Below are 14934 nucleotides of genomic sequence, written 5' to 3' on the forward strand. Positions count from 1 at the left end.
TATTTTTTTAAAAGAAGTATATCAGTTCTGCATTTTACTGTGGGCGAGCAGGTGAGGTTTTCTGTGTAACTGGGCTCACAGTGTTTCGCAGAAGTTTCATGTGCCCTAGGTGGGGGTAGGGGGTGGGTCCTCACCTCTAGAGTATGGAGCTGCCCTTTCAGCAGGAGTTTCTCTTCCATCTCAGTCTGCAGCTTGAGTTCAACCTCTGATGACACACACACACACATTCAGCATCAGCAATTAAATGCATGTTAGAATTAAAAACATGTCTGTAATATTGGTCAAAATGCTGCCCCCTGTTGTGTTGGGAAGTGTTATTGTGTTTTTGTGAATAGATGCTGTAATACTGTGTGGGAAGTTAGAATAGATCAAGAGAAAGTGCACTGAACAGTGTAATCACTGGTATTCTGTGACATCAACAAGCCCGAAAGCGACAGCTCCAGCCAAAAGAGGCCGGGTTCACCTCTACTGCTCTCCTAGTCAACTTCACAGAAGATGCACTGAAGTTAAAGGGGGTAGGTAGGTACTCACCACTCAGCTCATTCACCCGCTGTTCCAGAGTAGCACACTTCACCTCTGCCTGCACTCCAGACAAGGGGAGGGGGGAGGAGGGAGGGAAGGAAAGAGGAGGTTAGGAAGGGACAAAATCAAAGAGCAATCAAAGTCCAGTCAAAATTCAAATCTGAATCTCATTGAGAGCTTCATAAGACACAAGAAGCACAGTAAAAGGATCTGAAATCACAGACCAACCCTTGTAAACCAGAATTTCTTGAATTTCCCCTTGGGGATCAATAAGGTATCTATCTATCTATCTATCTATCTATCTATCTATACACTTTTTAGCATTCATTAACCCTTAGAACCCGATTGACGCAAAATGCGTCAAAAAAACACACCCTTTCTTCTCTGTTAAATTGCTCCGGATCCGTTTATCGCAGCGAGATGAAACCTTTATTGCATGACAGAGCAGAAGTGGGGCTTTCCAAAGAGACTACACGCTTGTCTGTACGATGAAGTATGAAAAAAAAAAAAAAACATGAAATTAAATTGCATCATATTTACAGTCTATAATTCTCTGCGCACCCATTACTCTCTTTTGAATTACTCACGAACCCGTGATCGCATCGATATGGCAAGCATATCAGATGAAAGAGGAGACACAGTGCTATCCATTGGTACCATGTATATCGATCCTTCTGGCTTATAAAAACAGACGAAGTGACTGCAAAATAATAATGTCATGTACACAAACCAACGCTGCACACCCATTACTCTCGTTTAAATTACTCGCGGACCCGTGATCGGACAGATATGCCACGCATGTCAGATGAAAGAGGAGACTCAGAGCAATCATTTGATACCAAGTACATGAAACAAACGAAGTGACAGCAAAATAATAACTTCATATTGCTGGACTTACCCCACGTTTTTGTCTGTTTTTGTGGCAAAGCATGTTTATAATCCAACGCTATCGTGTGTTTCTCTATGGCAAAGCATGTTCATAATCCGGTTTTGAGATCCTAGCAAATTCCTGCATGGCATCCAATTCAAGGCTCACATTGCATCCCAATTTGTTCAACAAAGAAACACCTTTTTTGCCTGTACTTTGTTCATGGCAATGCAGTAAAAAGTTGAGAATCATCATGAGTGCATACACCATAGGCATGCAGACTAACACGCAACCTCGGGTCAAGTCAGGTCAGATCAGTTCGTGTCACAGATATGGAGCGCAGAAAGGTCATTTTTATCACTAAATAAAAAATGGCATTTATTTCCGTAAATCACACACCACATATTTCTGAAATTGCTCAGCCCCAGAGTATCCCTCCAACATGGCAATTATATTGCCCGCTTCAGGACAGTCTGCCCTACACACACATGAAATGCATGTAGAGCTATGATCTTGCTGTGGTGAGATACATGTGGAAATATAAGAATTTTTATAATATGCTTTTTATGTTTTAATTCTTTAAAAAAAAAAAAAAAAAAAAAAAATAAATGCTAGTACTAATACATGAAATGATCTGGATCTGGATAGCCTAGACTCTGCTGAAAAAAAACAATATATAATATGTGTGTGTGGCACTTACAATGACCAGAATAAATCCTTATGAATAAAGGTAGTGAAAATGCCCTAAAAACAGCTTAGGGTTCTAAGGGTTTACAGACTTAAGTGGCCGATATACCCGACGTTCCCAGTGAGTGTGACGTGAAACATCAGACAATAGCAGACTGACACTGACAACACTTCTTGTTTATGTTTGAATGTTTGTCTTTTTCGTCTTTTTATGTATAAATGTGTCCTGTCGAAGTGTGCACTCTTGAAGATGAACATAATGAGCATCTGTAGGCGCTTTTTCTGATCTGCTGGCTGATCTGCTCACCGGGCTGAAAGGGGACTTGTGGACTAAACTGCTGGCGAAGCATCATCACCTGCCTGCGGACTTATTGAGTGTTTTTCTGTTTGTCTTTGTCTTTGTCTGCATGAGCGCTGAGTCCGTTTGTTTTATGTTTTATGTCTGGTCTTGTTCTGTAAGCCTATTGTCTTTGTAAAGACAGGCTTGCTTTACTGTCACTGTCTATTTGTCTGTCTGTTTATTTGTGTAGCCTATGTCTTGGTGTGATGTCACAGGTATGCTGGCGATTACGCCGCTCTGTCCGGCACCTGTCTTGTGTCTTTTGTTATTTTGTAAATTGTTTGTTTGTCTTGATGTCACAGGTACGCTGGTGACTACGCCGCTCCGTCCAGCATTGTTTGTCTTTATGTGTCAATGTCTTGTGTGTGGAGCGCTTTGGATTGTACTAAGTACATGTTAAATGCGCTTTATAAATAAAAATGACTTGACATGTCAGCATTTCATATAGCCAACATCCTAAATAAACTTAAAACGCTTATTAACGCATACAACGTGAATGAAAGTAGTCTAGAAAAATAATAAAGATGAATTCTTTGGGCATCAGAGGGTAGGTGGTTTGTAGTAGACTTGGCAACTAGTGTCGCGTGGCCAAAGCGCAAGTATAAATGCTTATAGCGCTTTGGTGACGTCACACACTCTGCACGCAGTGACCAATGCGTTGAGTGTGTAAAAGCCTTTAATCCACTTTTGTCTTCCTTACCTGTGCCAGCCTATCACTGTGACCAGTCTCGCCATCCTCCATGCCCACACTCCCGCTGGCGTCAGGGTGCGGCTGCACCCCATTACTGTCAACAGCCCCATCTATCACCGCCACACTGCCGTCTGTGACCTCGGCTCCCCGCGGACTCTTCAACTGGCTCTCCTGCCGCTCTTGAAGGACTGAGTGGGAAGAAACAAAAACACAAACACATGCATGATTGAGAGCAAGCCTACACATGAAAGGCAGGCTGGGGAGCCGGGGCAGAAGGGAACATACACAAGTATGCACTATGAAAGAGCTAACCCTCTCAATTCACAGACTCAATCAGCAGTGCAAAGCTGCTACATTCTGATGCTGACAGGGGTGCTTCCAGGGGGAGATTGTAAATGCAACAAATAATCAAAGTTCAAGTTTTAACCGTTATCTGGCCCCAGCAGGGTGGAGTTTTAAAGCCTTGATATGTAGTCCGCTTCACGGGGAATGCTGACACCACAGGGTGCTTCAATGTCTGGCAACACAATAGAAAACTCTGGAGCACAGTCCATTTAAAATCATTAACACGTTATTATAAAAATCACCCAGTGAAACGACTGGCCATTCTGTACAGCCAAACACCACTGGTACACTAAACAGCAGAACCAATCCATACTTTAAGAGCGAGCATTACAGTTATCGCTAGAGGGGAAAAGAGATAGTCTTTTGTGGTTGCAGCCCATTTATCATGATAACAGTAGTATTTGCCACTCTGTATGGTTCAAGTAATCCATGGCTGAAATGCTTATACAGTAGGTTAAATAGTTAATGCCTGTTTATCCCAAAACTTTCTTAAATAAGTAAGAAGTTTATTAAACAGTTAAAGTGCCATGGACCGGAGTCGTTTCCAATAATGTGACTCAATCAGCGTTGCAAACAGAGCTGGAATTTTACGGTGGCCACGACACGCTGCGTTGACCATGATGCTCCTTTGACAATCAAAGGTTCACAGGCCACTGTGGCCTTGGTACCCCCTTATTTCAATATTCTGCTTTGTGTCCGACCAACAGCGCTTTTAATTTGTAGCCTATGGCCTATCGAAATAATCATAGCAATTAATTTAGTCTTTGATGCAGTGGAGAAAGTGACGGCACACGGCAAAAAAAGTGCAACATTCAGCAGCCAAAAGACAAGGCAAGACATTGAGATATTAGGTATTAGATGTCAGACCCATTAGAAAGCATTCTGTGGCCTAGGGCCGTAAAGTTTTGATTGCTTTAGCAGATCACTTGAGGTCCTTAGAGCCCTTAGAGCCCCTGTAGCTGCCCTGTTAATGTCTGCTGCTAACAACATAATGATGCATGGTATACAATACAAAATATCAGTGCTTTACACTGCTTCTGAAAGCTGCCCAACAAAAAATGAACACAAATAATCCTCCAGATAAAAGTTAATACACTTTAAAGCTGTAAATGTGTCTTTGATTGACTTGGTTTTCAATTAATTCAATTTCTTGTTTTAAAAATGTCATTTTCAGTCAGTTGTTTTGCTTAGCCAGCTCAGGTGCATTTGTGTAAAGAAAGCAGCACGCCTCTGCCCAGGTACCTGCAATCTTCTTGAGCAGTGCCGAGTTCTCGGCCTGTAGCCTGAGCAGCTCCCCGTCCACGGGCCCAGGAGAGGACACGGGGCTTGGGGCCGTGGCCTGCAGGCCCTTCCCATCCCGCAGGGACTTGTTCTCCTGCTCCAGCTGCTCGATCTGGGAACACAGCTACGGTGAGAGCAAACACAGTGGAATTCTATCAAGACCATGCGCCAAATGTTGGCTACAGGTTGTAGAGCATAAAAAAAGATACCAAAAGATGTAGGATATGGAAGAGTAGACAAGAGTGCTAGGATTGGGTATCGACTCAGACAGGTCAAATGGTTTACCTTTCATGAGCTATAAATTAATGAGTATTCCAAAAGGATACATTAACATACATGTCTCCTATAAGCACGGTGACATGTTTTGGGAACCATGGTGAACTAAACTAAATATTAGTAAACAAAACTTAAAATGATATATCTTGCCAGTATAATTATTTATCCCTTTATAAACCAATATTTACACAATAAACAAACAATATTATATAAGTATATATGTATATAATGGTGGATGTGTACGAATTAAAACTGCATTCATATTTGTAATCTATTGTGGAATGTTTAGTTATGGGGGATGAAAGAGGTTTGTTGTGTGCAGTGGGGGTGAGTGGGGTAGTCAAGTTCCAGCACCTTGGACAGCTCTTGCATGAGGGTGCTGTTCTGCAGTCTGAAGTCATCCTCCTGGCTGTGCAGCTTCCCCTGAAGCATCTCATTCTCGCTGAGCAAGGCATCCACCTCCTGCGGGCACACAGCCAGGATCAGCTTAGGGCAGGGGCCGGCAGAGATTACTGACAATCACCGCTCCAACACAGACCCTGAGGCCTCACATTTCACAGATTACTGACAATCACCGCTTCACAAAGACACAGTGCTCATGATGATCAACCCCCTAATATGCAGATGGAAGGAGAAGACTCACAGAGAGACACAGCTGGCCATCACAGCCAAAAAAAGACGCATTCAAGTTTAACAATGAAAGATTATGGAGAATTAGTCAAATGCAGGTGCATCGGCAAATACATCACAAGAAACAACTGACACTTAGCCTTCTTATGGACTCAGATATTATCCTCACAATTAGAGATGACTGACAATCCCTTCTCAAGGCATATACTCAATCCTATTTCCTCACAATAACAAATGACTTAAACCCACTACCAAAAGCAAAACAGACTTTCAATAAAACATAGCCTTGCTGTCAGCCTCTCTTTGGTAAAGAAACAAACACTTAAGTTAACACATTGTCCATTACTGAAATGGACACAAAGACTGCTCATAATTTCTCTTCAAAACAAAAAGAGAAAAACAAAGGTGGTTAAACATCTATCCACAGGTCAACTGATGTTCTCTGTTCTGCTTCTATACACATATAGACAAATTCCAAACATGACAATCAGCAACAAGTGTATTCTCTCATTTCCAACTAAAGGAACTGAACATAAAAACTTGCGGCAGTCACAGCAAGAAACTACTTCTCTAAGTGTAGACTGTATTATACATAAACAAAATATTTGAAATATTTGAACAATATTTGAATGACTGCATCAGTTATAATTCCAGAGGGATTGTCAAATAAAGCCAGTATGAGTGCTTCACTGCATCACCTGAGGCTGCACTACACTGTGCAAGACCGAGCTGAATAAAAATTGCTTCATTTATTCATCTGCAAACATTCTTTAAAAACGTATTGAGTTAAACATACTCTTGACACACATGTAAATAAAATCAGTATCCTTTATCACTGAAACTGAAACTGAAAAGCCTTACCTGAGCCTTCTTGCTCTTGTTCAATGCCTTTGGGTAAAATAAATAAAAACAAAATGTGGTGAGAGTAAAATCTAGGGCAAGTCAACAAAATCTGAGTTTTATTAGATGTAACTATATCAACATTTATTTCATTACCAAATTGGACTAATTCACTCTTGACCTACTCTACAAGACACATACAATTGATTAGATAATTTATTATGTCATGACCTACATACCCTTTGAAACAGCCATTGAAATACTAAGCAAGTCTTTCCAACTGAAGGGACTGTATATATTTACCTTAAGCAAACACTATGACTATATTGGTCTTGGTGGTCACTGTCTCATAATTTATTAAACACTCTGAAATAAATGTATCAATTACTGGTGTTCATTAAAATTATTACTAAGGGAAGTATCTTACCTTCTGTGCTTTGATGTAGTCCTTCTCCAAGGTAACGTTTTTCTGCCTGACATTATTGAGCTCTGCAAAAAAAAAAAAAGCCATATTAAGAGAGACAAAAGAAATCTCCTATAATGATCCACTCATGCCCAAGAAACTGACTAGCCTACATTTTAGAACCATTTACTTGCAAGAAGTTACACACAGCATGAGGATAAGTCGATTTCACATTCCTACTTGTGGTCTACTTTAACTTCCAAACATAAAAGCATTCTCATCATAGATTTCAAATAAAAGATTAAAGCATTCAAAGAATACAAATGATTTTCATAAAAAGCACAGATTAAATTCAATTCAAATTCAATTCAAAAAGACAAGCAAAGATGTGGATAAAGCACTCAGCTTGTGAAACAATATCAACAAATGCTAAAAAGTATGCCCATTAACTAAAAGTGACCATTGGCCTAACCTGATAATAAGGCACAAACACACAGTAGGCTAGTGGCTCCTTACCAGCAGAGTTCTTCCGCAGGTCATCCGAGAGTTGGTAGTTCTGCGTTCTTAGCTCCAGAAGCTGAGCCTGAGAACAAATGTTCAACATGTAATTAGAACAGTAAAGTGAAAACAGGGTATCCATATGTTTCATGTTCAAATCCATCCACTGATCAATGTGATTTGTAGGACTGAAAGTGTGGTCATCACTTCAAATTCGGTAAGCTACCACTAATTGCAGAAACACACTGTAGGGAGCAAACACGTTAATTAAGTCACTCAATTGAAAGCAGGAGAGATGGGCCTAAAGCTTCCTGAGACATTGTCAAACATTTTCCCATCAGCAAGTTTGCATACCTCCAGTATTCATTTTTGCAATCTTGCAGGAAAGCTAGGTTTTCCGAAACGTCATTAAGCGCTGACTACCAATTAAATGCTCCAATATCTGGTTCGGTTCCACCTGGGAGTTGGGTTTTACTGCGGGGTTCAAATTATTAAGGATGTCAACAAACAGCAAGCTGAGTGGCATTTGCTACCTTGCTAGTTGGCTAACTTTAGGCTAGTAATAGCTGACTAGACGACTAGAAGCTAGCTCGGGACTAATTAGCTACATTTTAAACACTTCGACTCCTGTCCAGACATTCTTGTCTACAACCTGGTGAGGTAGTTTGACATTGAAGCAAATATATAATTCCCGATTCAACGTGACACCTTGGCCTTTTGCATTTTCGTGCAAATGCCACAAGCTAGCCAGCTTCCAGTACGCAGGTAGCTAGCATAGCTCTGATCCTAAATACATTGGATTCAATTGAGGAAGTGAGCAAGCAAAACATCCGCTTGCTAGTTAGCAAGCCAGCAAGCAAAATTGTGATATAAATGTATTTTCTAACATTACAGTTTACGGTTTTCAAGGACACATAAATACATAACCAGAGTCCCAGTGGCGTGCGTTTGTGACATTCGAGATTTTGCCAATTTCGCGAAACTATCCCTTTAACTTAAGGTTCCTATGTTACTAGCTTAGTAGCAACACCAGCTAACACCGCTAGCCATCTTGCCACCATCATCACAGGCTTGTCAAACCACCTCTCTCCGTCTTCAGTCAACACTGTGTAGGAAATTCCAAGGCTTTTTTGGCCTCTGTGTTTCATGTGTCATTTTTGCAACCAGGCGTACAAGTCAAAAGACAACCCCAGGCTACAACATTAATCTAAACATTTAGCAAACAATGTGTGGAAAGAGCATGGCATGCCTGTCAACAAGGTCGGTTACCTGCATTCGATGGAACTCCTCTTCCGATAGTGCCTGCGCCATCTTCACTTACGGAGCTCGGGAAGGACTAACGTTACCGAGCGGTTGGTCCTGGCGGCGGGGGTCAAGCCTGGGTGAGTGAGGGAGTATGATGGATATTAGCTAGTGAGCAATTTAGGTTTGTTTTAAGGTTGCTCGCCATACGAAAAGCATTGTTTAACGTCTATGTAGGCTACAACCAGTTCTTTTGCCAAACTTTTGGGAAGCGCCCTAGCCTACAATGCACAGACAACATTAATAGCCTAGAAGTTTCCACTGTAAACACTGACATCTGTGCAAAAAGCAAGGTAATGTAGTGATTGCACCTGTCCTGCAGATGGAGGTAAGACCTCAAACATTGCAGCAGACCACCTGTCACTGAACTAAACACAAAATAGCTCGCTCAACCTTTGCATTGGTCACGTGTGTTCATGCCCACAAAGGCATAGGAAATGGAATAGAAAAAATGCCAATCGTGCCTATTCATTGTGGAGAGCCTCCAGGTTTATGTTTATTATAGACCTAGGCTATTTAATTGCTGGAGGAGGTGTGTGTTCCACACACAGTAGACGAAGTAGCCTACACAATGCTAAGTGAAAGATGCACCTTGTCAAATATTAGGCTACTCCAATGCAAGTGAAAGCTAAGTCAGATTTTTAGGCTACTTAAGTTGAAGTAGCCTAGCCTACATAAGTACTTGCTTTTAAAAATAATTAAGTAGCCTATTCAGAATTAGGCCTAGTTTTCCTTTTTAATGTATTGACATGTATGTCTATTTGGTCATTAATAGGGTATGCATCCTTTGGTCGGTGAAGAGACTTTTAGTGCCTTACATCCAACAAAAACACTTTACCTATTTTCACAACTTTGCAACTGTTCAAATGGATGCAATAATTTAAATTATTATTCATTCTCTGATCTAAAACATTCAAATCTAAAACATTTTCACGGCCAAATACAAAACCAGATAACTCAATTATGAATAGATTATTTATTGTTTAATAAGGCTAGAGATCTAGCTATGTGGTGAATGCAAGGTGATTGTCTAATTTCAATCCATTTTTGCAATGATCATGGAGGGTAGCCTGGTTAACATCAGACCACTTCTCAAATCTCAATTGCTAACAGGTCTGTCTGCGTTCTCCCAAAAAATGAACTTCAAGATGGTCTATTGCATTATTGCATTTAAAAAGTCAAATGTGGTTAAAAGTAACGAGTATGCTCATATTTCAAATGTGGAGTCAAAAGTACAATATTTGTCTTTATGTAGTGGAGTAAAAGTAACAAGTTTCCAAAAATATTAATACTCAAGTAAAGTGCAGATACTCACAAATCATACTTAAGTACAGTAATCAAGTTAATGTACTTAGTACTGTCCACCTCTGGTTCCACAACAGCTTGCAACCCATGTCCACAATGACCCAATGACTTGACTTACCTGGCAATAAATTATTCTCAGTCTCAACAAACAAATAGGCTATAAAAATGTTTACATTCTGTTGTTCATTTCTTTTCAAAATGTTAAATAAAATGTTATTTGTGATTTTTATACACAGTCATATAAATGGTACAAGCAAGGCAACCACATACAATTAAGATAGGCCTGTAGAATATATGTTCTCAGTTTTAAAAAGGTAAGCCTATCATTGCTTAACAAATATAGCATGCAGTTTTGTAACAGTGTCCATAAATACTTTAGTAATGACCACAAGACTATGGTCATATACTGCTATATCTGATACTCACGTGGCTGACACACACAAACACCACCCTTAAAGTTCAATGCTCAGTTATGGGTTGTCATAACCAAATTTATATTTTATTATGCTCAAAGTGTCTCATGTTGCAGTAGGGCTGTTTGGTGGTTAAACCACGTAGGTGTGATCATAGAAGAGACAACAGGTTGCCATCTGGTGCCTCTTGTCTGTCTGAGCTTCCCCGCCCATCACTGGAGTTCACTCTCGTGCTGGCTACGGTGGAGTACTTCAGAGGGCTACGGATGAAGAGTCGATCTTCTGCCTTTTTAATCCAGCGCAATAACTTGGTGACAGAGTTGATGGCAGATGACTTTGTAACAAAAGGGCTAAAGCAGGCATACAGCTCAAACTTGTTGGTAGTCTAAAGAAAAGAAGATGGTTTCAAACAAAAATAGTTTTGCTAAACATAGGTTTCTTGTAGACTAAACATTAATTGAAATCTTGATTTGAAGTATTCAATTATTTTACTTCCTTACTTTGGTTTAAAAGTTTTTTTTGTACTGCATAATCATAGGCTACTATTTTATTGTATAAAGAAAAGCCCACTTCATCTGAATTACTTGATAAACAGTGCAAAGGTTCGTACCCACGCCAATAACACCTCTCTTTGTGAAACATGATAGATTATTTTCAGTGGCTGTGTAAGGCTGTGTATCCGGCTGTGAATGTGACGATACAGATCAAGCAGTCTTGTCCTCTCAAAACCCAAATAGGGCTCTTCCATCGACGAGCTACAAAAGAACAAACCACACAGAAGGTATAAAGATCAAGCAGCCTTGTGTTCTCAAACCCAAATAGTGCTCAACCATCGACAAGCTAAAAAAGAACAAACCACACAGAAGGTCTACTGCACAGTAATGTTCCAGGAAATAACAGCAGCTTTTGTTAAGACAAACTTCCCAGCAGTATCATGTGAGAGGTTTGACGCGAAACATGTGAGCCTTCTCCTTCATTTGGCCTGGCACCTAACTGCTGGCTGAACAAAGAGGCCTTAAGGCCTTCACCTTGGGCTCGTCTCTCGGCATCATGTGTTTCCTATTGCACCACAGCCTTGCATACAATGTCTGACAAAGCCCTCTCAGTCTGGTCTCTACTTATTTACTCACATTTTTGCATAAATGGCTCCGCTGGGCAATTTTATGGGCAATAAACACAGACTGTAGTCTCTGTGTGTATACAAATTATGTGATATTGCAAGCCAAGTAAGATCTTTATTGTCACTGTGATGCCACAAAATGGAAAAAGCTTTGGTCACCAGAATGGTCGAATTACTGCAATGTTCTTATTGCTGGAAGACCCATAGAAAGAAACAGCAGGAAAAAAATAATTAAATGATGCTGCCTGCACAAATTGTGAGCTAGCACAACTGGTTTAGCCAGCATGAGTTATAGTTACTTATAGATAGAGATATTGTAGTTCATTCACATTTAACAGAGTGGAATGGAATGCGGAAGTGCACTCTCACCTGGTGAATTGTGGGAGCTGGTGGCGCTTTTCGGGAATGGTGAAAGGCATGTACATGAAGTGCCTCAGATCTGATATGCCGACATCACTGACATCATACAACTGAGCTCTTGAAATTACATCTAGAACATTCTGAGCCCTGAAGTTTTCTTCAATCTTCCTCTTGCACTCTGCTATTGCAAAGAAGGCATCCCTGTCTGTGGAAACGAGAAGTAGGCACACTGTGCAATCAGGAGGGTTCAGATAGGCGACGTAGGCATAGAAGTAGCAGTCAGAGTTGAAGAGGGGTAGGCAGATGGGTGTCCAGATCTCACCGCCGCGAAACGCTGAGGAGGACGTGATGAAGTTGAGCATCAGGAGCAGGTCAGTGGCCTTCAGCCTGGCATCCTCGAGAACCGTCCTCTCTTGGACGATGGTGAGCAGCTGGTTGTTGACAATGAGAATGGAGAAGACCAGATTCGGGGTGATGGCTTTTTGTAAAATTTGGCTGATGGAGTCTCTTAGGGAAGGCAGCAGGGGCAGACACTGCACAGCAGACAGCAGGAAGCTGGGGTCTGTGTCCATGAGGTCAAGTAGACCATCCAGAATCCTCTCCGATCCTGTCAACAGGCGGCGCAGGTCGTAGTTCTTTTTCTGCTCAAAAATACGGGTTATGCTCGCCTGGGTGAGCATGCTGACTATTTGGTAGTGCACATACAGGAGTTCAGTATGCAGCTGTTGTTCAGACTGCTTGTTATTGGACACCAGGACAAGCACCAAAGGACCCTGCTGCATGAAAACAACTGTGTGGCCATCTGCAGGAAGGCAAGGAAGGAAGAAGAATACAGCATTTTATATATTTGTAATTAAATCATTTAACAGAGCAAAACGAAACATAGCACAACAGGGGATGGCCTACCAATAAAATCTCAGAGCGGCTTCAATTTCAGCTTTGCCAAAATTACCATGGCAACAGAGGCACGGCTACATTGTGATGGGCCATGGGCAGCAAAGAATTTGTCCCCCAAAACGGTTTCATTTGCAAGAACAGATCACACAGAGGAGGTGGATGTGATTGTGAACTGTTACCTGAGTGGATGGAGCGGATAGTGTCGTCACTGCTCTGGACAAAGGAAACCAGCGCCATCATGACACCCATTGTAGTGGAAAGTGCTTCCTCGTTGCCATAGCGAGAGTAAATGGGCTTGCCTGCCTCGCTCAAGACGAACACATGCTTCCTGTGTCCTCTCCAACTGTCTGTCATCACTTCCTCTTCATGATTGCCGTTGGGGGAGGGGGAAGGGGAATCTCCATCAGCCTGCTGCACTGAAGGCCCCTCATCTTGTCCCTGTACAGTTCCACAGGTTCTAACTGATGCACTCTCTCTGCAGTCTTGCAATGAGTGGTCAGAGGAGTCCATGGAACCATTCATACTATCACTAATGTCTCCTGTGTGAGTGATCTCATACATCTTATTGGTGTCTCCCCTGTCAAAGATGTGTTGCATGTCCTTTCTGCCGGCAACTGGTAGATTGTTAGAAGTGTCATAGTGCATTTATGCTAGTGAATGATCAGTGGTATCTAAAACTCACAGAACAGTGAATATTTTCATGCACGAACAAATCAGAATATAATTCACCAAAATGACAAATACATTACTGCTGAAAACCAAGCCTTAATTGTTCTTGAAGTTAAAAGTAGGCCTTTCACATTCTAGAAATCCCGCATTAAGTTTAAAGTTACTCAGGCTTATTTAATCAATGTAGCCTATATTTGGATCAAGTTCAGCGATTACTAGTTAGAACCAGATATATTAGAATCTAGCTAGAGTCCCTTTTTTTGTAAAGTTCATCTGGTGAATTTGGTAAGACACCATTGTTTTGATGTGTCATGACATTTACCAAAGCAGACATAACACTGATTTTCCAATACTTTTTAAATCATAGTTCCTTCGGCATAATGAGTAATAAAAATAAAAAAGACTCTACTCACATGCTGCTTTAAAGCAGAAGTGAAAAAAGTAGCAGTTCAGTTCAGCTGTATCCCGGCTAGTGTGACAGAGGAGGAATGAACACTGCAGCTGCTTCTCTATGAGACTATGTCCATTGTGAGTGGACGAATGTTGTGATTCCAATTTCAAAATAAAAGTCCTCTATTGCCAGGTCAATTGTAGACTATGTCAGACAAAAACAAAAGACGAAGACAGTGTGTCCTTTGTGTAGGCCCCTGTATCGACCGCAAATGCACAGAGGAATACTTAATAATGTAGTAAAAAATTAGTAAACTTTTATATTCAAATTTAAAATCAAGTTGTTTGTTATTATTACATTATTCCACTGCTTGGTTGAATTTCCCATTGTCCTACGTAAGTTACAATTCAATTAATCCACTCTCAAGCCTCTTCAAGCACTGTTCTGTTCTGTTTCAGCACTTCCTCTTCATTATCACCCAAAACTGCCCTCAAAGCTTCCTTAATGAGCCGACAGCCAGCAGGATCCAGCAGAGGGTTTTCAAACTGCATTTCACAATAAATGCATGGACCTGTGCTGGTGGGGCAAGGACTTGATACACTGTGTAGAAATACATGCAGTGATACACTATCTGCAGCACATGACAAGTACATAAAGTCTTATAAATGGAGTCTGACATAACTGACAACAATGTTATATATTACATAGATTGTCTCATTGAATGGTATATTGGTACTAGTTTTGATGTAGAAGCACAAACCAGTTGTTTGACAGGGTTCAGGTAAGGTGTCACAGTGGTAACCATCTATTGCAGGGGTTCCCAACCTTTTTTGGCAGCTGACCCTATTTTGATGTCACAAAACGTTGGTGACCCCAATCATTCGCATCATGTTGTGAGAGAGAGCGCATCTCATCTCTGTAACATCCAGTTGAGAAAGGTATTTTCCCTAAATGTCCTAGCAAGGTAATTTGTTTGTTTGACTAACTTACCTGGTTGTTTTGCGACTTTGTTTGGAACGTTGATCAGGCATTATTACCCATGATGATCTCATGCATGTCTACGTTTATTTTTATATAGCTAGATTGTAATGAAGGA

General features: G+C 40.9%; 2 protein-coding genes across 8 annotated transcripts in view; both read right to left on the bottom strand.

The window, feature by feature from the left end:
* gripap1 (GRIP1 associated protein 1) overlaps positions 1 to 9077 on the bottom strand; it is a 52503-nt gene extending 43426 nt beyond the window's left edge. For 2 of the 5 annotated variants that reach the window (XM_048240725.1, XM_048240722.1), the window contains exons 1-9: positions 8651 to 8958; positions 7400 to 7466; positions 6908 to 6969; positions 6502 to 6528; positions 5365 to 5472; positions 4696 to 4858; positions 3118 to 3296; positions 532 to 580; positions 135 to 205 (exon numbers count right to left, since the gene is read on the bottom strand). In XM_048240725.1, coding sequence (XP_048096682.1) covers positions 135 to 205; positions 532 to 580; positions 3118 to 3296; positions 4696 to 4858; positions 5365 to 5472; positions 6502 to 6528; positions 6908 to 6969; positions 7400 to 7466; positions 8651 to 8692 — 768 coding nt within the window. In that variant the 5' untranslated portion in view covers positions 8693 to 8958. Of the gene's footprint in view, positions 1 to 134; positions 206 to 531; positions 581 to 3117; positions 3297 to 4695; positions 4859 to 5364; positions 5473 to 6501; positions 6529 to 6907; positions 6970 to 7399; positions 7467 to 8650; positions 8959 to 8994 lie in introns of those variants that run through there. The other 3 variants (XM_048240723.1, XM_048240724.1, XM_048240726.1) reach the window with 3 other exon arrangements.
* A 1369-nt stretch (positions 9078 to 10446) lies between these two features.
* On the bottom strand, positions 10447 to 14075 carry mon1ba (MON1 secretory trafficking family member Ba). 3 transcript variants are annotated; one of them, XM_048240729.1, is made up of 5 exons: positions 13861 to 14005; positions 12958 to 13392; positions 11891 to 12683; positions 11012 to 11156; positions 10447 to 10786 (listed from the first exon to the last, which is right to left on the bottom strand). In XM_048240729.1, the coding sequence occupies exons 2-5, from the start codon at positions 13373 to 13375 to the stop codon at positions 10553 to 10555; spliced, it is 1590 nt and encodes a 529-aa protein (XP_048096686.1). In that variant the 5' UTR covers positions 13376 to 13392; positions 13861 to 14005; the 3' UTR covers positions 10447 to 10552. The 3 variants fall into 3 exon arrangements, with proteins under 3 accessions (XP_048096686.1, XP_048096685.1, XP_048096684.1); XM_048240728.1 differs by having other exon boundaries at positions 11016 to 11156; positions 12958 to 14075; XM_048240727.1 differs by having other exon boundaries at positions 12958 to 14075.
* Positions 14076 to 14934: the final 859 nt, after the last annotated feature.

The sequence above is a fragment of the Alosa alosa genome, chromosome 4, assembly GCF_017589495.1.
Source record: "Alosa alosa isolate M-15738 ecotype Scorff River chromosome 4, AALO_Geno_1.1, whole genome shotgun sequence".
Classification (NCBI taxonomy): domain Eukaryota; kingdom Metazoa; phylum Chordata; class Actinopteri; order Clupeiformes; family Clupeidae; genus Alosa; species Alosa alosa.

What these genes read in the sequence shown, in the direction of transcription:
- mon1ba (XM_048240727.1), bottom strand. Translation starts at nt 13,423, where the DNA reads ATGCACTATGACACTTCTAACAATCTACCAGTTGCCGGCAGAAAGGAC. An exon ending in CAGCTCCCACAATTCACCAG is followed by an intron (nt 11,157 to 11,890) that starts GTGAGAGTGCAC and finishes GTTCTTTTGTAG; the next exon opens with CTCGTCGATGGAAGAGCCCT. An exon ending in GAGAGGTGTTATTGGCGTGG is followed by an intron (nt 10,787 to 11,011) that starts GTACGAACCTTT and finishes TCTTTTCTTTAG; the next exon opens with ACTACCAACAAGTTTGAGCT.